Source organism: Gopherus flavomarginatus, chromosome 6 (assembly GCF_025201925.1).
Source record: "Gopherus flavomarginatus isolate rGopFla2 chromosome 6, rGopFla2.mat.asm, whole genome shotgun sequence".
Lineage (NCBI taxonomy): Eukaryota > Metazoa > Chordata > Testudines > Testudinidae > Gopherus > Gopherus flavomarginatus.
In genome coordinates, this window is record NC_066622.1 from 134,734,413 (window position 1) to 134,762,363 (window position 27,951).

Sequence of the window (27,951 nt, forward strand, 5' to 3'; positions counted from 1 at the left end):
GCCAGCTGGGATGCTAGTCAAATGAGATACATGGGCTTGAGCAGCAACAATAACTGATCTTTAAAGTAAGATGAGTGCAGCAAATATTTCACAGAGCTCAATGGAGAGGAGATGTGTACAGGTTTGTTGCATCTTAATGCATCTTGCATTTAACATGCACGATTTCAGCTTTACGCACTTGGCAAAACCAAAAAAAAAAAGAAAAATAACAATTTTAATACTATATCTATATGGCAGGCAGAATCGCCCACACTTCAACTCAATGTAATTTTGACTATACGCGGTTTTCGCTTTATGCGCTAAACGTGGAACGGAACCCCCGCGTAAGATGAGACTCGCCTGTAAGGTGAAATCTGGAATCAACGATCTGTTAAGGCACACTTGATAATGACTGTTGAGAGAGACGTGATTTTCCTCTCTTACAGAAGATCAGTAAATAGTAAGTAAGTAAGGCATGTGTGTGTCCCATTGCACAATGAATTGCAATTTTCACAACCATCTCTCTAGGGTTGGGTAGGTCCACTGAAGTGGGTACACTTAGAGGTTATTGTGGTGCCAGAGTGAATGGGATGTGCAGAAGGTGGTATAAAACTGGAAGAGGAGCAAGTTGGTGAATATCTGGGAGAATGATAGTTAATGGGTATTATCAGAGGGATAGGTTCAGTGATACAGAATAATGGGCTGATGAGAATACAGTTTTAGAGGGTTCTACATTATTGACTTTTCAATGGAAAGAGTAAGAAGACTGAAATATATTAGAAATATAGCTTTAGTATACTGGAATAGCTGGGGGTGCCATTGCGTAAAACATGCTGTAGGTGACTTTCAAGGTATTTTTTTCATGCTGACTTACATTTTCAACCCCTGGGGAAAATATTACATTAGAAGTGTGTGGTGAAGGTCAGAAAAGCAATTATGGAAGAGACATTCCTCCCTCAATCACTTACGTATCAGCTCTGATCTGTTTATACTGGAAGTCAAAATAAGAGGGTTTTCTTAAAATGGCTAGCACAGCAAGCTAAGCCATGTATCTGAAATACGCAAGCTCTGTCCTTTCAGCTTCAAACATCAATACCAAACATCACACACAATAAAGATTGTGTACTGTGGTCTACCTCCTACACTATCCAACCAAGCTGCCAGTGAAGATGTTTTCCACAATCTTTATCACATTACATGCAATAAACATTATGCAGAAAAACTTCACTGGCAATTTTTCTGGCTAGTGTAGGAGGGCAGACCACAATATAATTTTCTCCTGAGCAGTTACATTAGTTCTTTGTGACAGTAGTAACAAGTTTTTATCCTACGATTTAGCAAGAAAATGATAAATGCCAGTTGCCAAAGGTAAACATTACACTGCACACACAACATAAACTTTAGTCACTGCATTCAATTTCTCACAGGTGCTGAAATGATAAACTCATTAAATTCTTGACTACTTCTGTTTCTGAGAGAAAATTCACAATGTTTTGTCCAAAGTTAATCACTGCATCAATTTGAACTTTTAAACTATACAATTTTATAAATTTGCACTTATCAATTTTTGAGACAGTGAAATTCATCAGCACATATGAGCCAAAGAAAAAAATAGGAGATAACACAAAGTTGAAAAAATTAGGGAAATAAACCCTTCTTGGTATTTTTGGACTTACATCCTGCATTTGTGCATTGAAGAGTGTACACGAAGACAATTGAAAAGACTGAATCATAACCTGAGCAATGCCCTGTGGATTAGAATACAATACAATACAATACTTCCCAGGTCAAAACGTAAACAAAAACAACTCCTTTCTTTCAAAGACGCTAAACTACTGTACATCAGCCATGAGAATAAGAAGATAGTTTGAGCAATCATTTACAGTAGAAATGGTACTTGTACGTAACTAATCTGTTTACAGATTTGAAATCAAATTTCTGCAGATGTTCTTATGCTTACAGTACTTTCTGATGACACGAAATTAGGATCTTTTAACTTAATCAGGATATCTTATTATTTATCAAAGCTTTTGCTGTAGTGGAAACTCATTAATCCACTGATAGAAGTATGACAACTTGTAGTTCTAAAACTCTACTTACTATGAACTTTGCTCAGGTGTACAACTTGAAAGAAAGATGAGTGTACAACAAAGTTTTCAAACTATCATGCCCATAACATCTACGCCTCAAAGTCAAATCACAATTAACATAGTCCAATCACATCACTACCTTTTCCACTCCTGTAAACAATAATTAAATCCTACTTCAGTTATTCATCCCAAAACCCTTTTTGTGATATAACCTTGACTAGAGGTAGAACAGCACATTCAAAATCTTACAAAAGGAAGAACACGTTCAATATTTTTTTTGCCTTCCAGCTCTGTCAGATAATATCAGTGAGGTGCAAGGTGTGGAACTATATTTGCAATCTTCTAAAGTTTTCATACAACTTTCCATTTCACTCTGCTATTTAATTATGTCAGTTTACTTTTAATGCTTTTCTGTCATGAACAGTATTTCTTAATTTTACACTTTCTTCAGACTTATTTTCCTCCTTTATGCTTAATATTCTGAAAATATTTGACATTCTACTCTAACATTTATAATTATGCAGACACACAAGATACTTATCAGCTGAAAAGACAATGTCATGAGTTTTCCCGGGATGTATAAAGATATTTTTCTAATCTGAACACAGCTTTCCGAATGTTAAGCTTTTTTAACATATCAACGTAAGCTTGCATATAACTGATTATACATTGTACTCTATGGAAAGGGTTATGGGAGCATTTGAGGGACAGAGCAAATGTCAAGGGTTAGAAGTTAAATTTCAAAGTCACTCTAAAAAAGAAAGTGAAATGATTAAGCTGTGTGACTAATGCTGCTTTTTGGATTTTAGTAGCATGAAGCTGGTGCTGTTACCTGAGCATGCTGGGTTTGTGCAAGCTCCTCTTTCTTGCGTTTCATGAGCTCTTTTCTCAGCTCTTTTGGTGCTTTCTCCACGTCATTAAAAACCTAGTGTATAAGCATGCAGAAGGTGGGGAAAATAACATTTTTTTCTCCACAGCAAGCATTTGTTGTGAACATGAGAGGTGTAGTTCAAGCACTAAGGTAGTGGAAAGCATGCAGAGGTGTTAATTTGGTGAAAAAGGAAAAGATAGTGCATGCTCTGTGCAAGCCTAAGTGCAGCGTAGAAAGGAGCCATAAACCAATCTGATTTTACATGCAAATGTTAATGAAGTGCTCTCAGAACCAGTGATCCCTTCCTATGGATTACTTTATCTCATTAATGTGTTTTCATGCAGTAGCTTAAACAGCCATCGATTAAGAAAGCCGCCTGCAATAGTAATGGTCTCTTTAAACAGTACAGGAAATTGTATAAAATATTTTTATCCCCAGAGTAACATATCTGAAACAAGTGGAAGTTTAGAGGAACTTCCACTGAAAAACAGCTTTCATTGACATTTACTCATATCCAAATTGATACAATGTCATGTCTATATTCTCAACCACAAACTACACTTACATAGTATGTTTTAAAATATAAAAGAGGCATATAAGCACACTAAAGATAAAAAGTGTGTAAGTATTCAGTTTTAAAAAGTAAACCTTTGAAACAACCACCCCCACCAATTACTATATTCTTAAAGAACTCTGTATTACTGTGGCTGAAATTGTATAAAATGTGTTTCAGTATAGTGCACTTTAAAATGGTGAGCTAATTTCTAAATATTATCTGATAAAACAACTTGTTAAGAATATGATGATTTGATGATTTTGTTTAGTGGAGATTAAATATTGCCAGTTTTTAACATTATATACTTTCCAATACAACATGGATAGTTTTAGAGCTCTGACTGCATTTTCCTCCAAACTGTAAATCTCCTCATTGAACTATGAGTAAAAAAAGTATGCCTCCAAGAACAAATGTTTATTTTAATAGTGGAAGCCCCATCAGAAATCAGAGTCCAAACCACCACATGCTATTCCTGTTTCCAAGAAAGAAATGTTTTTAGATCAGTATACAGCATTAAGTTCCACCAGCTTCCCCATATAAGACCCAATCACCAGTAAAAAGAAACTCAAAAATGCAAGAAGTTCAGCAAAAGAGAAAAAACATCATTAATACATACCAGTGTACAGTTCAAAATAAATAAAATATATATTTTTCTAAACATGTTCACACTATAGGGTCCTTCTGCATAAAAGCTCTGATAGTGCACCACAGATTTTTCGATTAATGAATATTAATCTAATAACTACTCTATTTTTGAATAAATTATATTCACTTATATGCAGAACTATAACTATGCAATTGTTTTAAAAATAAAATACAGCCTTCATATACAAAAAACTATATGTAAATACATCACTTTCTCATGCACTAACACAAGCAAATTAACAGTTTAGACCAGAGGCTCTCAAACTGTGGTCCATGAGCTCCATTCAGGTGGTCCGCGGATAGTTCCCACTAAGGTGCACGCCTGAGTGGGCACACACAAGAGAATGAAGGGCCGTCCACCTAATTAGTGGAGCTGCGCAGGCATGGCTTCACTAATTAGGTGCCTGGTCCCTGGAGAAGAAACACATGTAAGGTGAGGTGGTGGCCTTGGGGGGGAATAGAGGGTAGGTAGGAGGGGGCAATGGAGTGAGAAGAGGGCATGAGGGGAATTTGGGATGTGCAGGGCTGCGGCAGCCAGAGAAAGGGGTGACTTTCCCCAGCTCCAGGGCTGCGGCTGCCATGAAGAGACGGCCCTCCTTCCCAGCCTCAGCTCAGGGGTTGCTGTGGTGCGGGAGAGAGGGAGAGAGTCCCTTTCTTTCCAGCCCCAGCTCGGGGGACTGCTGCGGTGAAGGAGAGAGGGCACATTCATCGCATTAGAAAGGTAAGACTACTGATATTAAAATATGAGTTGTGCGCTTTTATTTGTGGAACAAAAAAACATTGATTATTATCAAGCTTTTTTTTAATACAGTGCTTTTATCCAAAGCGCTTTACAATAGTTAGCTAATGGTAAAAACAACATTAAGTGGTCTGCCGAGACCCTCAGCAATTTTCAGGTGGCCCACGAAGAAAAAGTTTGAGAACCACTGGTTTAGACTTTCAGCATCATCCTTCACTCGTTTCACTAAATAACTTAGATCTGCAATTAGTCATAAAAACATTTCAGCTGTCAATTCCCCCCACCCCCCAACTGAGTTAAAAATCAGAAGAAACACAACTCCTGCCAGGGTTACATCTTTTACAGACAAGTTATAAAATATGGGCTTAATGAGTAAACAAATGGAAACTTACAGTAGGTATAATGACTCAACTGTTACCAAAGCTGTATTATTGTTTTTTAAATTCTAACATGACAAATATAGGGAAATTTGGCTTTTTTGTTTTGTGGAATGCTATCAACCAAAATTAAAATTTATTAATTTTAAAGATTATATGAAAGATACAAATCTGCTAATCTATCAATGACTTCTGCAGAAGTCAATATTTCAATGGTCTGTCAGCTGTTTTGTATGCAATAAAACAAAAAAATTACTGGGGCCATTCACAGCCCTTGAAGTTATTATGGCAGGGATAAAGGAAGTCCAATCATGCTTGCCTCTGGCCAAGCCCCCTACTTTCTAAATTATCAGTGAGAGTCTTACCTCTTTTTTTTTGTTTTTCAACATGCTCTGGAATTTGGACAATTCCTTTTCCTGCTCTGCTTTGATGCGTTTTGCTTCATCTCGTAAGCGATTTGTGTGTTCCTGTTCCAAACGTTCTATTGTCTGTTTTTGCTGCTTTTCTAGATTTTCAATCTCTTGATCATACTGTCGCTTTTTACTCTGTAAAATAATTCCATTTCATCTGATATTTTTCTAGAAAGTTAAAATCAGGAGGGTTGAAAATTCTGCAGAACTGTTCAGTCAAAGTAATGATGTTTGCTCAGCTTAGCTAGGGAATTCCAAATTGTGGTATACCAAATTTTGAATTTGTGATGAATGTGTTTGAAATGTGAACAGAGCATGCCTTGCTTGTGCTGAAAAATGCCTGGAGACCTCCTGTGTTATGAATCTTTAAGCATTACACAACAGACACAATTTACTATATAAATTTTACATTCATACCTCTGGAATTGAATCATCACAGTCTAAAAATACAGGCCTCTAAAACTTGTGTTAACAGATACCACCCTCAGCGAATAATAGAGTCCTTATCTTCAGTCAGCCACTAGAGGGCAATACTTCTCAAATCATACCAGTACATTATGCTGGAAATAATTTATATGGAAGTGCATAACATGAGAGAGAGCGAGGATGGGAGGCACAGCACAGGATATTTAGCAGCTCCAGATCAAAACATCTTGTGGGTCTAGCAGGGGTCCTGTGGTATCTATCTAATTGTAGGTATTTACAAGGTGACTATTACCTTGGCCTATGACCTGCTATGTAGGAGGCAGCACGAGGAGCTACTTATCTTCTTAAGGAAGCTGGAGCATGCTCATGCTTGTAGGGGTAGGGGGAGTTGCCTGTGGGAAAGGGAATCCTTTTTGTGTCTTCTGTTCTGGCTCTGCAAGCCTACTTTGATGTGTTGTAAAGGAAGAGTTAGATGTAGTAAGGGGAAAGCTAATTTGGTGCATATATGATGGGGCGATTCCTTTGACTCCCCACAGAAGCAGCTTTTACTCCTGAGGGAATTCTGTGCCACTGCGCGTGCACAGAATTTATATCTCCTGCAGATTTCTTTGCTTCCCTGCAGAAAAATGACTTTCTGACTGGGAAACCACAAGAGTGGTCATATGACCCTCCCCAGAAGTATGTTTTGGGTACCCAGGGCAGCTGTCAGAGAGGCAGCAGAGAGGTAGGAGGTGGGACTGGGGAAGACTTGGCTGGTGGCTCCTACCCTGCACCGGACTCAGCAGATAGTCCTGGTTGGGCTGGGGGGGACAGGACTTCCTCTTTCCCTGCATGGCATCAGACCCATCCCCAGATTTCTCCCCCGGCTGCAGGCTCTGCAAACTCCCACCACTTCCTGCACCCATTGCTCTTCAGCTGCAGGGGGAGGGATTCTTGTACATGGAACTGCTTCCCTACTCACCCAAATGTGTGTATCCAGACCCCCTCATATCCAGACCCTCCCACCAAGCCTCAGCGCCCCCGCACTCAGAACCCGCCTGATGAGCTCCACACCCCCTGCACCTGGACCACCCCAACAAGCTACCCAGATCCCCACCCCATCAAGCCCCTACCAGCTGCATCTGGATCCCAACCCCACTGAGCCCCACTCCCCCCAGCATCTCAACCACCCACTGAATCCCCCACACTCAGACCCCTCTGCCGAGCTCTATCCCCCCAACACCCAGACTCCTCTCCCGCCGCTAAGGCCCAATCACCTTCACCTGGACCCCCCCGCAGAGTCCCATTACCACTGCACCCAGAACCCTCCAACAAGCCCCCGTACATCCAGATCCCCCCTGCAACCAGATCCCCCACGGAGCTGCTTGCACCTATACTGCCCCACACAGAATCCTCTAATCCCACACCTGGATCCCCCCATATTAAGTCCCTCCATACTTGGATCCTACCTTGTTAAGCTTGCCTGCCCACATAGAGGGGCAGTACTCTGAGGTGTTTCTGGGGCAGGCCCAGACCTTGCGTTGTGTCAGCATTGGTTACAGGCTCACCGCTAAGTCTGTGTCCCAGGGAGGGAGCTGCACAGTGATCTCCCACCTTTGTGCAGCCAGTAGCCTGTGCTCCCCAATGCCATGGTGAGCCTTCACATTAATTTAACAAATAAAATTTGGAAAATTTTAAAATATTGAATGCAAAATTTTAAAATTTTTGGTGTAGAATGCCCTTAGGAGTAAGCTTTGAAGGACCTGGGGACTAGAGGACCTTCATTATTGAGAGTGACCATTTGAATACCTTCTGCAGTCACCCTCCTGGATCAGAAGGCACTAACAGCTGTTATTTCATTCCTCTGATGAGTCACTCAAGAACTGGGCTGAACGAGAGCCCAGTACTGACTGGGCTCAGGCAGGCTGGAGTTGATTTGGAGATGGGATAGGACTGCACCTGCTTGTTGCTGCTAAGGTTCCTTCTCTCTGGACCAAAAAGCAGGAGAGAAATTCCTGGAGGGTCCCAGAGAAGAGGATCTTTTGGGAAACCAAAGGAAGTGCCCTCAGAGGAGGTAGGACATGCTAGGTATTCCCTGAGGATAGGCTTTCTACCTTGCTGGTCCTCTCCTGAGATACTTCACAACTAGCATTTCCCACACAATTCAAATAAAAATATCCTCCAATTTTTGGTTGTATGAGGACTTAGCATTACCAGCAATTCCAGGCCCTAGAGCTCCTGTAGAACTTGTCATATTGCACTCCCGAAAGCGCTGACCTGCTGCTAGGGAGAGGGCTTGCATACTCTTGGGGCCTCAAGTGCATGCTGCAGAGGCAGCTGTACATTGGTGAATATCTCTGGCCTAGTCTTTTTGCTTTAGCCCAGACATCTGGTAAAGGAAATGTTCCTCCACTTGCTAGAGACAAAAACAACTGAAGTATGTGAATTAGCAAACCAATTAATGGAGTGGAAAAGACAACCTCCCAAAAACTGGTTTTATCACCCTCTGCTGAGTAGGAGGCACTATTTCCAAGCATTTTGATTAGCTCGGGAGATCAACATGACTATCTGTCAAAATCTCTCTAAGTAGAGAGAACAGGGACTGAATAAACATGAACACTGAACTACAGAGCAGTACCCTCAGCAGGAAAAGCCTAGGCTGTTGCTACCCATGTTCACCTACTCCATCAATATGACATCTTTTAAGAGCACTAAATTTACTCAATAAAAAGCTGCCTTATATCATGTAGGTGAAAAAAAATAAATCAAACTTACCGTCATTTCCTGTTCAAAGCGTCTGAACATCTGTTCTCGTTGTTGTAGGAGTTTATTACTGAGCTGCTGTTGAGCTCTCTGCTCTTCTTTTTGAAGAAGTCTTAGCTCCCGCAGCTCTTGACGTCTGATAATAAGCAGCAGTGTTGGTGGGGCAAAAGAAGAGAGGAAGTGGGATAAAGAGAAAAATAATTTTAAAAAAAATCAACAATTTGGGCTCAATAATACCAGTTTTAAAAAAGAAATGTAAGATTAGACTTGGATTTTTGTATCATATTTTAAAATGAACAGTTTTGCCTTCTGCTAACAAGAAAATCTAAATTTAATCCCAATGCACTATAAAAACAAACTCCAGAGCGCGTGCTCATTAATTACAGATTCTTCCTGTGTTATTCAGGAAGGAAAAAGTCATTTAGAGATTTTTACTCACCGAAGAAATCTCAATTCTTCACTTTTTGAATCATTTTCTGTAACTATTTTTGAAGTTGTCACACTCACTTCTACTCCATCAACAACAAATTTGCGAGTTTTCTTTAACGTTTTCTTGTGTCTTCTAGTTTCCTGAATGAAAATGTTGTTCTGTGTTCAACCAAATAACACTTTTTTACATCTGATAAATTAAATTACTGAGTTTCTAAATAGAGAACAACTGCATACAATACAGCAAAAATAAATTGTCCTCAAGTTACAAGAGCCTGAAAAGTCCTCTTACTGGTGCCAAGAAGTTAAACTTTTCTTAGTCAGCAAAGGGGGAAATTAAGCTATTATTATTTCCTATAAATTAAGTTGCCATTTATCTAGACAATTTTTTAAATCTTCCAACATGAACCGATGCAGTGTTATCTTCCTGAGTCTGAAAACAGTTCTATTGCCTTTGTTGTTCCCCATTGCTTTCCCTTGAATTCATCAAGACTAGACATTTTCACAGATGTCCCCAGGATTCTGAAAAGTGGCACTGAAACTAGGATGACCAGACAGCAAATGTGAAAAATTGGGACAGGGGGTGGAGTGTAATAGGAGTCTCTATAAGAAAAAGACCCAAAAATAAGGACTGTCCCTACTAAATTGGGACACCTGGTCAGCCTAACTGAAACTGAATAAAGATTTGCTAATTTCACCCTACCACTTCTGCCTGAGAAACTTATCAGCAAAAACAGAGGCAGGTAATGGGAAAAGGGGACCCAAACTGTTGGTCAGGGGAGGGGCAATATAGCAGACCCCTTCCTTACAAGACTTTGGGGTAAAGTAGGAGAGGCTCCTGAATGGAGAAGAAAAAGAGAGAAAATTGTTCTCATCCCTTAACCAGGGTTTCATATTTGTCAGACACTTGCAAGCCAGTAGTGGATATGAAAGAAGGAATTCAAGAGCAGTATCCATGGACAACACCTCTGGTGGGAATCCCAATACCCTCCCCTTCAGTTATGGACAGTAGCACCGCGGGAGAGGAGTGAGATTCCCCATGGACAATGCCTCTCTAGACTTTGGTGGCAATTCCCACCAGCCTTTTGTCCTTAGGCTTAGTTCTCTGGCCATTAAGTGTTCGGTAAATTTTTCAAGCTGTGTTCAACAACAGACCTGCTTCTAATGTGAATCAGTGAGGTGATCAAATGTCAAACATTACTGCCAGATTCCATGCCTTGATAGTGCTTCATTAACTTTCTCATTTAATCAATGTATTAAATTCTCCTTTCAATTCAGCAGTACCTCATGACTTCAAGTATCACGTGACTAACAAATTCATAGCCTTTTATTATTATTTTATTACACTTTACTACAAAGTACCAAAATTATGACTTTATTGAGATAAAAGGGAGTAGTTCTCACCTCTTAGAACTACTGGTTTTTATTTTATTTTATTGGTTTTGATATTAATTTTATTTCAGTAGCACAGAGGTCCCAGCTGAAGTTGGGTCCTCATCATACTAGGCACTGTAAAAATATGTTAAGATTTGGCCTACACACAGTTTTTGTACTGGGTGTGATTTTTTTTTTTAAACCAATACCATGGATACTGTTATACTGGTATAAATGTGCCTTATGTTCCTCTTGCTGAATAGGAATGAGATATATTGATATAAGCAGTTATACTGGCATAACTGCATTCATACCAGTTTAGGTAAAGCACCTTTTGTTGTAGAAAAGCCTTAAGATACAATTGCTATCCTGACAATCTTGCAGTCTAAATCAATGGTTTTCAAACTTTTTTTTCTGGGGACCCAGCTGAAGAAAATTGTTGATGCCAGTGATCCAAAGGAGCTGGGGATGAGGGGTTTGGGGTGTGGGAGGCGCTCAGGGCTGGGGCATAGGGTTGGAATGTGGGGGTGAGGGCTGCGGGGTGGGGCTGGAAATGAGAGATTCAGGGTGTGGGAGGGAGCTCTGGGCTGGGGCAGGGCTGCAGGAGGGGGTCAGGGCTCTGGGCTAGTGGTGCAGACTCTGGGTTGGGGCTGGGGATGAAGGATGTGGGGTGGAGGAAGGGAGGCTCAGGACTGGGGAAGGAGATTGGGGCATGGGGTTAGGTTGCAGACTTACCTGTGGTGGCTCCCGATCAGCGGTGCAGCCAGGGTGCAGAGGCAGCCTTCCCACCTGTCCTGGCACCGCAGACCACAGTGCACCTGAAGTGCCCAGCAGCAGGTCCAGCTCTATGTGGCTCTCACCCGCAGACACCGCCTCCAAGCTCTCATTGGCTGGGAACTAGCCAATGGGAGCGTAGAGCTGGGGCTCAGGGTGGGACAGCACACAGAGTCCTGTGGCCCCCCTGCCTTTGACCCAGATCTGCTGCTGGCCACTTCCGGGGTGCAGTGAATGTCGGAACAGATAGGCACTAGCCTGCCCTAGCTGAGCAGCACCGCCGACGGGACTTTTAATGTCCCAGTTGGCGGTGCTGACCAGAGCGACCCAGTGCCTTACATGCTGCAACCCAGTATTGGGTCGTGACCTGAACTTTGAAAAACACTGGTCTAAATAGTCAGGACATAAAACATTATAACTAAATGTCTACACTTACTTGTAAAGATATTGATCCAGTGTCCTTGTTTTTAGTGAGGAAGCTAGAGATGGACAAGTTCAAATCAATGCTATTATTATCAGCTGTGGAACCAGTGCCTGAATCTGTATCATTTTCCTTTAGTGTCTCAGGTTCTAGCTGCTGTAATGTTTCAGCACTGGCTTGATTACCCATTTTAACTTTTTCCTCATTTTCTTCTGTGCTAACACTAATAATGGGTATTAGAGTGAGTTCAGAATCATTAAGTTGTTCAACTGCAGGATCTTGAAGCTTGTTCTTAAGTGGTGCATCGCACGGAACTTCTGAATGCTCTACATTTATCTGAATGTTGTTCTCCTGGGTATCCTCAGGTTCATTGGTTTCTGAATTTTGGTCAGGCTCAACCACTTTATCCACACTTTCAGTCTGAATTTCTTCAGTGTTATTTGTCTCATGAATATTCTCTGTTTTGCTCTGTTTTGGCTTCTGGTCTATATCACCCACTTTTCCTGAATCCTTGACCTCAGTTTCCTCTACGCTGCTTGTCTTATGAACATCTTCATTTTCACTTTCAACTAATTTCTGATTTGTGTCAGTCACTTTATCTCCACTTTTAATCTGAGTTTCTTCAGAGCTGCTTGTCTCGTGAACATGCTCAGTTCTATTTTCCATTAGCTTCTGGACTGTCCCGGGTATTTTATCTCCATTACTGATCTGTCTTTCACTAGTGCTGCCTGTCTCTTGAGCATTGTCAGCTCCATTTTTTATTGGCTCCTGCTCAGTGTCAGCCATTTTCTCTGCACCTTTAACCAGAGTTTCATTAGTGCTGCCTGTCATTTCATCTTTCTGAACTTCTTCAGATTTACCATCATCCTTTTGCTCTGTAATTTTTTCTATCGTTGTACCTTCATTCTTATTTTCCTGCCTATCTGTTCCGCTTTCTTTCTCCTCTTTCTCCCCAGTTTCTTTAGATATCACTTCTGTAGTTTGAATACTGGCATTTTCAATTTCAGGTGCTATTTTCAGTTTATTTTCATCTGTCTCTTCATTTTCTATGGCACGTCTTTCCTCTGTTTTCAGACTGTGTTTATTGTTTGTTTCTAATGTTGTCATTGTATCAACTTCTTTTCTTTCTGTCTGTGATCCAGTGTCTTCATTTACTACTTCTGCTTTTCCAGTACTCTTTTCAACTCCTGATCTTTTTTCTGGCTCATCTTCCTCAATTAATACTGACCCATTCTGCACCTTTACAACATCTCCAGGAGTGGTATCAGACACATCTTTAATTGTCTTGGGTTCATTAGCAGTTGTTTTATCATCTGGAAATACACTGATGTTCTTCTCCTCGGCAGCATTATTTTCTGTTTTCTCAGAAACAGATTCCAGAATCGCAGCATTCTGTGAAAGTTTGTCTTCTTCAGAGCTGGCAATACTAAGGTCAGAGGAGGCACGCTTGTTTGTTGGTAATTGCTAAAAATGTATTTAAAAAAAGAAAAAAAATTACTATTTTCTAATTTATGTAGAAAACAATTATACAAAAATTTCTTGCACAGAACGATATCTATATGAAAATACACTACACGTATGTACTTGGTTTCCAGGAAAAATAAACTCCATAATCTCAAACTATTTGACAAGACATAACCACAGAACTATTACATCTGTAGAAAAGTCCTTCTGACCAGTTTACAGTTTCACAGGAGCCCACTCTCAGTCCCTGAGGGACGCTGGACATCCTTTGCCTCAGCACCCACACACCTTGTAAAGTCCTCATAAGCCCTTCCTCCACCACTTTACACCCTATATGGTTCTTCTGGCCACAGAGGTGAGATTCTGTGTGCACACCTAAGAGGCACAACAAAAAATCTTGGCCTTACGCCATCTTTTTGCCCCCCTGATCGTGGGCTACTCAAGGGACTGGAGAGGACCTGAGCATAAATTAAACACACCTGTGGGTGTGTCTAAATTACCGCAGCTTCTCCAGGCTGCCCTATGGACCATGGCATTGCCCACAAATCTGAGTACTGCCCCAAGATGCCCCTAGTACGTTCCCTTTGCCAGGGCTTGTGAGGGGATACTCAGAAAGCAGTCTCATGGCTGTTTTCACAGTGCTTGTACCAGGGAAATCCATCCATAGCCAGAAGTGGGGCTTTCATGGCCCTTTTACTTAGCATAATAAGGCTGGAATGGGGATGAGGATCTCATCCCATAGGTCCCAACTAATTAGCAGCAATACATCTAATTAGGTTTTTTGCTTTGTAGCCAACTTTGCTCCACTTACATGTGAAAAAAAACAGTTTCTTTTCAACAATGGCATTATGCCTCCAGGAGGGTTATTTCCATGCCAAATTTTAACTTGCAAATGTTTAAGAAGGTTGTAACATTTTCTTTGTTTTTTAAATATATAGGTATATTATATTATAATATCAGTATATAGATATAAAAATTGGAAAAATGTATTTTTTAACCTCTTCTCACACAAAAATGGCTGAACAATTTTTACACAAACTTCAAAAGTTCGCCTTCAGGCAGAGACCAAGTGTGAGAAATTTCAGTTAGAAAGGTAAAAGTTTTTAGCAGATATGAATGGATGGTAACAAGAAGTTAAAATCAAAATGATTATGTGAACATAACTCTAGCAATTGTTGTTGCTAGACTGTGAATTAATATTATATTTCTCTAAAGACAGATACAGACAAATATATCTCAAATCATAATTATTCTTTCACTCTTCAGAGCGATAATGATACATCTTTGTCTATATTTACTACTAGAACCCCATAATCTGTGAATGAAACTGTTACATATTGCCATTAGGAGATTATAGTATATAATTTAAAATGTTATGTAAATTATGCCTAGCTACTGTATCAAATATTGGCCTGATCCTGCTCTTTCTACTAAGGCAAACCTCAATGTGAGTTTTTTGCCTAAGAAAGCTTGTAGTAACACACTCTTTGTGCTAAAATGCATCTAAAATAATTCTAAATATGAAAGTATTTTAGAATCTCAGTATATTGGAAGTCAAATGTGTTTTTCAATAGGATATATATAAATAATGTAAATTAACCTATTTTATCCACAATATATTAGCATATTATCATACTAGAGCTATGGTTTCATTTCCCTTTAAGGGCTGAATTTGACTGGCAGAAGTATCCTTATAAATCTAAATTTCTCACAAACTGACTCCACTAGAGAGTTTGTCCTGTAGAGAGATTTTTGTTCTTTTTTTTTAAATAATGGAGTTATAAATGCACAGGAAACAATATATAACATAAATTTCATACCTTCACCCATACAAGAGTTAGTTACTATACCAAATACACACTTCACTTACACATTAACATATTTGCCTGAATTTAAATATTTGTGTATTATTTTACAAAAACTCTTTTGACTGTTTAAACCAGAGGTGGCCAAACCTACTGACCCTCTGAGCTGCATATGGCCATCTTCAGAAGTTCGAGAGCTGGAGCGTACCCAAGTGGCTTGGGGCTTCAGCCCCATGGGAGGCACCCAACAGGGCTTGGGGCTTCAGCTCATGAGCCACAGTTTGTCCACCTCTGGTTTTAACAGCTTTCTAGCCTTACATATCCACATGTACACACATAACAACCATACATGCACACGATATTCTTTATTATTCTGTCTTGAAGCTTAAGATCATCTGACTTTTATAAATTCTGACTTCTGTATTTTGCACTCAAGGCATACTATACTTGGGGAAAAAAAATTCATTCTTAGTACAAACTAAAAATGTTACAAAAACAATTAGTGTGCCAGAAAATAAGTTCTTCATAGACAAAATGTAATTAAAATAAGCACCCATATATATCTATAAATTAATACTTTAACTGACCAGAGAATTTTCTGTTTCCTCCTCTTCATCTTCATCTTTACCATCTTCAACTTCTTCTGTTACTTCAGCCTTTGCCTCTGCAATCAACTCTCTGACTGGTTTATTAGAAGTGACAGTAACAAATGGATGCTTGTGTAAAAAAAAAAAAAAGGCTTTTAAAATAAACAATAAACAGTCATTTCATTTTTTATAACAATGGAATAAAAGTAGCAATTTTTTTAGGGTTGAATCTTGTTCTCTATTATACCCATATATTAAAGGGATTAAACTGTAATACTTACCCAATACCCTTTTTTATTAATGAAGATTTTTAAATTAGAAGTTTTAAAATCTAAAACATCAATATCTAAATATTTATGTGGAGATTTGTTTAATAAACTCATCAAAAATACAGATAGCTCATCAGATAATTTTTTAAGAAGTTATACTAACCTTAACCCAAAGAACAAAGTAGAAAGAGTTTTTAAAAGGTTGCTTTTCTTGGAAACGGTCTTCATTTTTTTTATTCCTTGCCTGAACTTCCACCTAATACATTTTCTATTTATTATCTAAAAGTACTTAATCTAGAAAAATACAATGTTGCCTTTGGACCAAAGATTTGTGAGATAATCAATTTCTTCTGTGTTTTTCTTAAAGGAAAAATAACTACCTGTCTTCATATCCTTTCTGCATAAACTATTCTCTCTGTGTTTGGTCCTGCTTCTTAAAGCCTTTCAACATATGTCAAATGTATTTTGGATACAAGTAAACATGCACTGACGTTAAACAGAATCAAATTTATCTAGTCAGATCTACTCCTGTTAGCTCTTTTGCAGTGACAGCATTATAGCAGATGGAGGAGGAGTAAAGCTTTTAAAACATCTGTCAGCAATCAACTGCTTATATAAACACAACTACTTTATACTTTAGGGGAAGCACTGAATTAACATAAATAGGTGCACAAAATTATTATTTTCATATAAAAATTTACAAATAGTAGGCCAGATTTCCACCTGGTGTAAGCTGGTGTCTCTCCACTGATTTATACTAGCTGAGGATCTGCCCCATAATGTTAAATACAGATTAAGTATACCTAATTTTGAATTATTCAGAACTTCAGAGTAGCAGTGTCCTGATTCTAAATAGATGTATTAAACCCAAGTACTATAACCCTGTTGGCAGTTAACTCTTCCCACCTGCAGAAGTTGAGCAGTATTCCATCTGGCATCTACATTCTTTTCCAAACATTTCCTTAGAAAATCTTTGAAGTCTGAAGACCTGCAAAAGAAAACAAATAAGCGATTGCCACTTTACCTTTCCTCATACACAAACTGCATATTGACACATTCTTTTCAATTTCCCACTTATGACTGCATTACAGTTGCTCCCCATCCCACTCAAAATAAGGCAGGAGAGGCAAGAGAATGGAAAAAAACAAGACCCAAACAGTTTCCCCTTAACTGGTTACAATCACTGGCATAACTCGAATGAAATCAATGGAGTTATATACCAGGGATATGAATTTAACCCGATGAGTTTTACAGTCAGAAAGCCCATGAGGTGCTGCATATTGATCTTCCGATAGCCAATCTAATAAATGTTTAAAAGTGAAAGTAGCACATTGCTTACCTTGTAACATCTCTTAATAAAGTTTTATAATCTAGACTACATTAAAAACCACTGCTTTATCTGTCACATTGTTTTGTGTAAAGTGATATGGCTTCATTCAACACCCGTTTATCCATTATTTTCCCTTGTGAAGTGTAAACTCAACCTTTCTGTTGTTCTTTTTTAGTCCCTGAGCAGCATTTTTTCTAATCAAGTTCCATTTTAAAGAAAGGTTTTATTTTATAGTTCTTGATTTAAAATGCTTCCTAACTGCAAATTCACCTAGTAATACTTTGCACTAACCATTTGAAAACAACCTGTTGTCATGACTGAGTGGGAAATGGCATATGCTTTTCAAACCACATATATTGTCTGTATGAAATCCTCAAGAGGACTCTTCAACATTTCTCTTTTTCCCATTTTTACTTTTTTTTAAACAGATCATCCTCTCCATGCTTTTTCGCTATATCACATTTTTTTAAAAGGGTAGTTAAAAATCTTTATGTACACATTTGATGTTGAATCTGAATCTTATGTTTAAAAAGAACAAGCTCTGTTTTCCAACAATATCAAAATACTAAAATACTGTAGCCTTTTTAATATGAAAGTTTCTAGACACTGCAACAACAAAAAGTAAAGTCATGGGTCCCAATCCTCCAAGGCCACATATAAGTACTTAATGCATGTGAGTAGTTCCATACAATTTAATAGGACTACCCAAGGACCTGAAGTTAAATGTGTTTACATCACCGCAGACTCAGGGTCAATCTCCAAAACTCTTAACAAAAACAAGTTAGCATTAAAAGACTTACCATTTTGAAGGCTGTGCCAATGTAGGTGGGTCAGATTTTGCTATTTTCAGCAGCACGCGCATAGGATTTAACTCGTGATGAGGTGGTTCTACTTGAGCCATTTCTATTAAAGTGATGCCCAGTGACCACACATCAGCCTTATAATCATAAGGCCTGTCTTTAGATGTCTCACACATTACCACTTCAGGAGCCATCCTGCAAAAGAGAACAGTGTACAGAATTAGAGAATGAAGCATTATCATCTGTAGTCAAAAACATTCTAAATTGTTGCCTTAATTAAAATATTAATGAAATTTAAATATTTTAAAGTAAATGGCACACTTTTACATATTTTACATTATTCTTTTGCAAGGCTATGTAATCAACTGTGATATTAAAATATTAGTTCATGCTAAAAAGTTAACAAAACTGCACACTTACCAGTAAGGTGTACCAATGAAAGAATCTCTTCTCTGTATTGTCCTTGTGTTTTTAGCAGATACGCCAAAATCCGCTTGAAGCAAACAGTAAAAATATTATTAATTTAGAGGTGAAAATTTTTCTTTTTTACATTCCACAATTGGCATATGAAATTTTGAGCTACGTTTCAGACCAAAAAGTATACATATGTGAATATTAAAACTCCAAAGTGAGAGTTCAAAATATTTTAAAATGTTGGTATTATTAATCAGTAATGCTTTGTAGCTCACTAACTGCTCTAATAAAAAAGTATAATGCCTTCCTCTGCTAAAAATAAAGCACTTTAAAGGCTAATGCCTTTAGGATGTGAGGGACAGAAATAATGGCAGGTAGGAGAAATATTTGCTGTTAGAAGAAAAGGAATAAAATATTTTCCATTAGGAAATTATTTATTTTACCTATGAAATCATCATACTAAACTTGAACATTAACATCACTGATTTTTACACTAATTCAGAAATCCTAAACTAGGTTTTATTTTCTTTTTCATGTTCCCCCAGTATGAAATCTTTGAAAAAGGCTAATAGTAAAGGCATGTAGGTACACTTTTGATTGTAAAATGTAAATTGGAAATCTGGCATTTCCTATAATAAATTTTATCAAATAGCATATAAAGCATGACATTTCTCATTTACAAAATAAGTATATTTATTTTGAAGAGATCCTTTTTTGTGTCCTACTATAGCAGATGTTCTATCTCTTCTTAATTAAAGTGTACTGATTAGACCAAAGAGACAAAATACCCACATGCTGTCTGCTTCAATCTGTATGAAATGACATGATAGGCTCAATGCTTGATAAGCCTAACTCTTTACAGCTATTCCAGTATAAAAACAGAAATAGTAAAGGACTGTAGATACTATAAATTAGACATTAAAACTTGATTGTTTCTCATAAAATTATTGTCATACATGAAATTCCATATTATTTATTAAAAAAACAGGAGGCATTGCACTTAAATTCAAGAACATCAGAAGCGAAAAAGCAAATAGTACAAGCAGCAAGAAAGAAATTACACATTCTTTCATACAGACCCTGTTTCCTTTTCAAAGATAAAGTAAATTAAATCTTTGACCAGTCTCAATTTTATAGGGCCATTTTACATCCACTGAATCCATGCATGAAGGGGACTTCCCCACTCAGATTTCTCTGCAAAGTATGGTCTCAGCTACCTCTACAGCACTATAACCCAACTTCACATCCATGCTGAGAAGAGACAGAGATCTCGTGGGACAAGAGAAATGGGCAAAGACAGAAGAATACACGTCACCCTAGCTCTGACCCCGTGGAAATTTGTTAGAAAAGATAATACAGCCTCAGGCTTTAGTATTAATTATTATTTTATTATAGTATTATTTTTATATTATATCATATTATTTATTTATTTGTACTAATGTAGTGTCTATGAATCCTAGTCACAGACTAGGACCCCATTGTGTTAGGGGCTGCATAAACACAAAACAAAAAAATGTTACTTACCCTAAGAAGCTTACAATTTAAGTAGAAGACAAGAGACAAAAGGTGGATACAGACAGAGGAATACAAGGAAACAGTGGGAGGCCACAATCAAGATCGGGTTCCCATTGTGCCAGGTGCTGTGTATATATACACACAGGAAGAGACAGCCCCTGCCTTGAAGCTTACAAGTTTAGCAGACAAGACAAATAGGAAGGGAGGATTATCATCCCTACTTTGCAGATGAAAAACTGAGGAACCGAATCACCAAAGCACTTAGCAATTCTGAATTTTTTAATTGACTTCACAGTTAAGCTAGTAGTGACGGAATGCTACTTGGAGCCCCAAAGTCAGTGTAAAAGCAGAGGACCTCCATGAAGATACATCTGGACAATTATGCATCCCTGAGGATCTACCAGATTTAGAGGTGGGCCATTTCCCAGATGGAGGGACTAAATTCCATCCCTCAATGGGACAATGTGGAGCTTTCATGAAGGAATCCTCATGGAGATTTCCTCTCTATACCATCCCCGTTCTCAGGAGACAAAATTTTGGGTGGTGGTGATTACTTCAGATAGAATGCTAGGAATAAAAACTACAAAGCTCGTGGCAATTGTGTGTTCCAGCTCCCACTGAAGTTAAGGAAGAGGGAATGATCACGGGTATAGAAGGCTGTAGGGAAAAGGGAACACCAATAATAACAACAGTGATCATATCACATTTTTTCTATATCTAGAATATTAGTGGGAGACATTTAAAGAAATTCAATTATTATCGACTATAATTCTTCTATGATGTATATCTAAGTACACAAATACTTAACAGTGCCAAACAACAATTTAAACAAAGAAGTTCATAAGATGATGTGGTTTTTTTTTTAAATCTTGTATATTTCCATGCAAGAGCCTTACCCAGTTTAATGTCTCCATCTAATGTAAAAAGAATATTGCCAGCTTTTAGATCTCTGTGAATGATCTTATTTTCATGCAAGTAGTTCAGTGCCTCCAAAGTCTGCTTGCATACTACTTTGATCTGTGGCTCTGTTAATGGCCTCTCAAGTTCTGAAAGAGAAAGAGATACACAAATATTTAAAAAATCCCTTTTTTTGCAATTGTTTTTATTTTTACATGAATTTCCAGACTGATTATTATAAATCATAGCAAAAACTGTCCATCTGACCATTAGTTTTAGAAGTAAACATTAGGCGAAAAATTCTGGCCCACTGAAGTCAATGGCAAAATTCCCATTGACTACAATGAAGCCAGGATTTCACACCTGGGATCTGGAAACATCTCCTTTGTGAACTATTTATAAAGTTAGTTTGAATTTTCTGTTTAATATATGGAAATGTCATTAAAACAACTCTCAAGTCAATGAAATATAAAGTATTATTTAAAACGTAATTAGAGTAAGATGGAAAAAAGAACCAGAATCTGTAAAGACTTAAATACATGGACAACTAATCACATAAATAATCTACTCATGCGATTAAAGTTGCTCACATGCATAAATTAACGCATAATTTAAATTATTAATTTTAAAATAATTTAGATTTCTGAGAAATATAACGACTATATAATAATCTACTTTAAGCTCACATAATAAATATTTTTAAATCATCACAATGAGTATTGTTCAGTATAGTCCTGCACAAAATACAAACAAAACAGCTGCATTTCAAAATAGTATATAATTTTTAAATGTAAAATCCTTCCAAATATTTAATTATATTTATTTTAACCTGTTATAAAGATTATTACTTGAAACAAAAACTTGTATTTACCCAACATTACTGCATCTACTGCTCCACCTGCACAAAATTCAATCAGGATCTGTGTATAAATAAAAACACAGGTATTAAAAATAAAGCTAATTTACTGAATTGGAAGTGTTGTCTAGAGGTGTGAGACCACAGGTCTTGCATCAGGAGGTTTGGGTTCTATTTGCTCGTTTATCCCTGGCTTGCTGTGTGACCTTGATAAATCACTTATCTAACCTCTGTAGAACAGTGATATTAACTAACTGAAAGTGGCACTGTAAGGCTTAATTAAATTGTGTGCAAACTGCTTGAAGATCCTCACACAAAATGTGTTAATCCAGGTATATAAATTCCACAATAAAAGGATTAAAGTCAACTGAAATCTAGTTGGCTGAGTGTGTAATTTGCATAATCATTATATAGTCATTTCGGATTTGAAAATTCTGAGTACAGGAGCCAAAACATTTGTTAACAGCCCAGAGATAGCTGCCTTATCTTCACTCCCCCCTCTTCAGGTGAAACAGAAAAAATATAAACTTTACATGAAAGGAAAGACATCAAAAATCAAAGGAAATAGACCTGTCACATGTTTTAAAGGAAAAACCAAAAACCCTTTGACGTGTTTTTCTCTTTCTTCCTATTCGTGTCCATAGAACAGTCTCTTGTTCCCAGAATAACTAGTTATACTGGGAGTATTCCACACCCTTGCTTCCAAGTCTCTTATTAAACAAAAGCAGAATGCAGTTATCTGGGGATACAAACCCTACTGATTTGTAGAGACAAAAAGAAGGTGGACAAAAATAATAAAAAGGATGGAAAGAAGTGTGAGCCAATAGTTTTTTAAAACTTTTTATTAAACAATGTATCTTTCAGCACATTGAGATCTCATTTTTTTGTATTCTGAAGTAGTTTTCTTTTTCATTTAAAAACTTTGAATATTTAATTAAAAAGTTGAGTATGACAACTACTTCCTCACAATCATACACTGGAAAAACACCTTGATGTTTAACTTAGAACATGCTTTTCTTAAAAAAGGAAAGAGTCTCAATTTATGACTTAAATAAATACTTAAATACTCATTTACAACTTATGTGACACTATACTTATACTAACTGCTCCTCACAATAGCATTATGAAGAACTAATATCATGTAGAATCTTTGTAAACCCCTGCTACATTCACATACCATTACTCAGTTTACACATCTGCAGTGTTTTGTTTTTACAAACCAGACAAGTGAAGAATGAGACAAAACGCCAAAAAACTCACTGTAGAAAAATAATATAGTCTATAAAATTTAGTTTAAAACACATTTTTGTATATGTCCTTTTGATGAAAAAGGTGTTTGTAAAGCTGATGGAAGCCAAAAACCATTTTTAATACCCATTTCTGATTGTTATCTTATTCTGGAAAATTAACAGTTTGCTACCCAGGAGAACTTAACACCAAATCTTGTCTTTTTTTTCCTTTATAGCTACAGATCTAAAATAATGTAAGAGAAGAAAATACAAGCTTATTTTCAAAAATCAGATTATGACTCTGAGGAGAAATAAAATCACACTATTACTACTACATGGGAGAGAAAGATTTGATTACTAAAGAATAAAAGCTGATAAGACAAACTGGTCAGAACATGAGCATTTTAAAATGATTAATTACTACAAATGGATGAAACATTAATTTGCATTTAACTCTTTGCTGGGGCATAGGTTGAGTAATAAAAGGCATTTCAGGCAAGACTTTCTTCTCAAAACAGTAACTAACTATGTGCTTAACCATGTGCTTAACTTTAAAGATATGGTTAGGTCCAATTAACATCATTGGTATTTATGCATATGCTTAAAGTTAAGAATATGCGTAAGTGCTGTCCTTAATAGGCATGGACTTAAGCACTTCTTAACTGCTTTCCTGAGTCAGGGCCTCAGAGGGAAGAATGCCATATACCGAATCACTAATACTACTTCCTGCAGCATCCAGGGAGGTCTCCTATGCAAGTACACCTCTACCCCGATATAATGCCACCTGATATAACACGAACTCGGATATAACGCAGTAAAGCAGCGCTCCAGAGGGGCGGGGCTGCGTGCTCCGGCAGATCAAATCAAGTTCGATATAATGCGGTTTCACCTATAACGAGGTAAGATTTTTTGGCTCCCGAGGACAGCATTATACTGAGATAGAGGTGTACTAATAAAGGCTGACTCCTGTTTAGCTTGAGTGAGCTAACAAAACAACAAGCAAAGCTGATAGGACTGAAGACATTTATTCTTAATTAAAAACATAAGGAGCACAGTATCCCATTTCAAACTTTAATAAAAATGTACAACTAAAACATTTTAAATCTTTTTGAGAAACACATAAATAATCCTCAAGAAGGATATTATCTATCTGATTATCACCTCAATGGCCACTCTAATTATCACTGCTGTCTTTGATTCCTGTCAGTGGCTTCCTTTTGCCTACCACAAAGTTTGGGCTTCTCACTGTCACCTTCAACTCCACCATATCTATGTCTCTGCTTTTATTTCAAACTACTCACCCTTTGGCCCCTTCACTCTGCCAATGAATCCCACCTAACCACTCACTTTGATGTTTGACTCCCGTACGGCCCCCCTGCACATGGAACTTTCCCCCTATTCAACTCTTCGTTCATGAAATTCTTCCATGAAACCCTCCCAGGCAAATTCACATTAGTAAAACTGATATCATCCATTAATTTTTTTTTAAAAGGCTGTGAGCAAAGTTAAACTTATTTACGGGTCCTAGGATATTTTCTGTCTAACTTGTGTGTGTATTTAAACTGTAAACACCTAAGGGCAAAGATTATCTTCCTTGTACAGACCCAAGTATACTTCTTTCTTAATAAATAATCATAGAAATGTAGGGCTAGAAATGGACCTTCAGAAGTCAACAAGGCCAGCCACCATGCTAAGGCAGGGCCAAATGAACCTAGACCCTCCTGACAGGTGCCTATGCCACTTATTCTTAAAAGCCGCCAAAGGTGGGGATTCCACAACCTCCCTTGGAACCCTATTCCAGTCTAATAATGATATCAAAGAACAAAGGTGGAATAATCTTATTACACATAACTTTGATATTTATATACATTTAATTCACTGCAAAGTAATTAGCAGAGTATCTAAGTACATGCATTGTATTTGTGAAATCTACACATGTACATTCAAAGGCCTGGAAATTGTGGGCCCAGTTCTGTTAGATGCTAAGCACTTTCTGCAAATTACTGAGATCCCTCAAGTCCCACTGAAACCAGTGGAAGTTGAGGTTGATCATCATCTCACAAGATTGGTCTCTATAAGCCCTAATTTTAATTTTATTTTTGATTGTGTGGTTGCCGTTATCAAATCTTCCCGTTATCTATTTCTGAACTGTGCTGGTGGACTTAAAACTTGAATGTAGCAGTTACAAACAAGAAATGTCTAAATCTTCTCCATACATGGAAATAAACTACACCTCTACCCCAATATAACGCGACCCGATATAACACAAATTTGGCTATAACGTGGTAAAGCAGTGCTCGAGGCGGTGGGGGGAAGAGGCTGCGCACTCCGGTGGATCAAAGTAAGTTCGATATAAAGTGGTTTCACCTGTAACGCGGTAAGATTTTTTGGCTCCCGAGGACAGTGTTATATCAAGGTAGAGGTATATCAAATATCAAGTTTTAGAATCAAATAAGGGTGAACCAGAGCTGCTGTTACAGTCAGAACTGAATAGATGCCTCTGTATATGTTAATTTCATCATACTGATTTGCTAGAAGATGTTTTGACACAGTAATCATGCGACTTGCAAGTTAGTTGTAAAATTGTGTGGATAATTATCCTAATAATTAGTAACAATGTAGAAAAGATTTGATGGAATAATGATATAAACACTCTTATTATTAAGTTGGGGGGGGAAACCTAAAGTTCAATATTTTTAATAAATAGAAGAATAATATACAAAAGGAAACACCTACCCAAAGATTGTTTTCATAGTAGAAAGCATCTAGAAGCTTGACAATATTTGGATGATCGCAGGATGCTAGAATATCAATCTCAACCATGTAATCTTCTAGTTCTTCCTCGGATTTAGTATCAATCACCTTTGCTGCAGCAAGGACTTTGGTTTCTTTGTTCTGAGCCTGTAAAAGGAATTCACAGCACCATTAACACAGGAACTTCTCTATTCTGAACACGTTCAAAATAGTGACAAACGTCAATTATTTCACCTCCAGATTCTGTTATAATAATTAGTATACTACTGTAGTATTTTGCAATCTTCAATGTGTTTTACAAACATTTACTAATTAATCCTCAACATACCACACAGAACACAATATATACATATTATATACTGGATAAACTGAGGCAGAGGAAGGTTTGATAACTTTCCTAGTGAAACAGAAAATCCATGGAAGAAATAAGATGAGAATGTAGGAGTTCCTGACTCCTAATTCCATTCTCTGAATCATCATGCTGTCTATCTCCCAAGGAAGTTGCTATTGGTACTCCCTATAAAAGGAACAGCATAGAATTTACATCTTAAATGAAGGGTGGGATAAGCTGGTTTAAACCACCTTTGTGCCATCCTCCTGGGGCTGGAGAAGCACTGGGAGTAACTAAAGATTTGTCTCAAGTTATGACAGCTTCCCTGGAATGCTCTATGGGCCACAGTACTGCCTGGCATGCTGTGACCCCTCGTTCCCGACAGGACCCTGTGACTGAACTTGCAAGCTTCTTTATGATTGTCCTCTACTGTACCTGCACAGGGGAAATCCTCTGCTGTCTGGAACTGGGGCTTTTAGGACCCTTTTATTCTATTTCAGCTCTCTTACATAGCATAAAGGAAGCCAGAGTAAGGCTCTGGATACAATAGCTAGAGAACGTTCAGAGGCACAGCTGCATTGATGCAGTGTCATTGTAAGCATTCTAGTGTAGCTGTTCTAAGCCAACAGGAGAGAGCTCTCTCATCTGTTTAATTACTTCAGCCCCTGTGAGCAGCGAGAGAATCTCTCCCACCAACATAGAGCTGTCCACCTCAGCACTTAAATCAGCATAAATTATGTCGTTCAAGGGGATGACTAATTCACACCCCTGAGTGACATAATTTATGTTGATTTAAGCTGTAGCGTAGCTATAGATTAAGGAGGATGATCTCCCCTCCTGACTTCCTGCTAGGTTAGAGGTAACTGTTCTGAGAACACACTAAGCTAAAAACCTTCTCTACAAGCTTGTTTACAATCTTAGATCTTACTAACTGAACTAAAACTACACTGAATCTTGGAGCGTTAAGAAAGCAACCACAAAGTTGAAAAATAGGAGGTACAGGATTGTGCCTTTCATAAACTCCCTGTTTTTCAGATAGGAAACTAAAGTTTGTTGACCTTGTAAAACTTTATGGACCTGCCTATCCTAGGAAAAATGTCTCCAAATAACATGCGTTGATAATTACAGTTCAGCTCCAATAGTGTTGGCATAACTGAGAGATCTAATATAGGATGTCTACTTGCTGCTAGTGGTGTTTAACAGGATGTTGAAAATTCTGGCAGCCTGTCACATACTGCTAACACAGGGGCAGCTGAACTGCATACAGTAATGGTGGGAAATTTTTAGAAAATGTTCTTGGTGTAGAGAGGTCCCCTGGCAAATGGAGAACTAATGGAATTATGCCATCACAAGCAACAAAACCCAGAAAGCTGAGCAACCGAGAGAGGAAAGAATTTGTAGTTAGACTGTTTAAAACTCTCATTTTTGTTTGGCTATTAACAACATCTTTTTAATATCAAAGTAACAAATATTTGGAAGAAGGGAAATCTTTGTTAAACATTCAGTAAAAGCGTGAGAGCTCACCATACTCAAAAAGTAATCCAGTAAAACTAGAGAAGATGAGACTTGACATTCTGATATTTCTAAGACCAAAAACAATCATAAAAATAAAACAAAAGCCTTTAAGCCTGTCTATATACACATCATAAATGGACACAAATACAATTAAAAAAAATCTTTTGAAGTGAATCCATAAATTTGGAATCTAATCAATTTAAATAAATGAGATAAAAGTAATTTCAAAAAAAATGTTTCCCTACTTTTTTTTTTTTTTTTTAAAAAGGTTTCCCTCACCAAGTACTGTCTGAAAGACCCACAGAAGCAACATGGAAAACTTGACAAAGACCACAATGCTGCAAACATATCC

The 27,951-nt window shown here is 37.7% G+C and overlaps 1 protein-coding gene across 5 annotated transcripts in view; it reads right to left on the reverse strand.

The window, feature by feature from the left end:
* The window catches only part of SLK (STE20 like kinase), a 71,527-nt gene that overhangs the window by 13,739 nt on the left and 29,837 nt on the right, over positions 1–27,951 (reverse strand). For 2 of the 5 annotated variants that reach the window (XM_050957980.1, XM_050957975.1), the window contains exons 2-13: positions 25,736–25,900; positions 21,786–21,834; positions 20,914–21,063; positions 18,509–18,581; positions 18,089–18,283; positions 16,865–16,946; positions 15,690–15,818; positions 11,849–13,297; positions 9,275–9,423; positions 8,848–8,971; positions 5,623–5,802; positions 2,902–2,994 (exon numbers count right to left, since the gene is read on the reverse strand). In XM_050957980.1, the coding sequence (XP_050813937.1) occupies positions 2,902–2,994; positions 5,623–5,802; positions 8,848–8,971; positions 9,275–9,423; positions 11,849–13,297; positions 15,690–15,818; positions 16,865–16,946; positions 18,089–18,283; positions 18,509–18,581; positions 20,914–21,063; positions 21,786–21,834; positions 25,736–25,900 (2,838 nt within the window). The remainder of the gene's footprint in view (positions 1–2,901; positions 2,995–5,622; positions 5,803–8,847; positions 8,972–9,274; positions 9,424–11,848; positions 13,298–15,689; positions 15,819–16,864; positions 16,947–18,088; positions 18,284–18,508; positions 18,582–20,913; positions 21,064–21,785; positions 21,835–25,735; positions 25,901–27,951) is intronic. The other 3 variants (XM_050957976.1, XM_050957977.1, XM_050957978.1) reach the window with 3 other exon arrangements.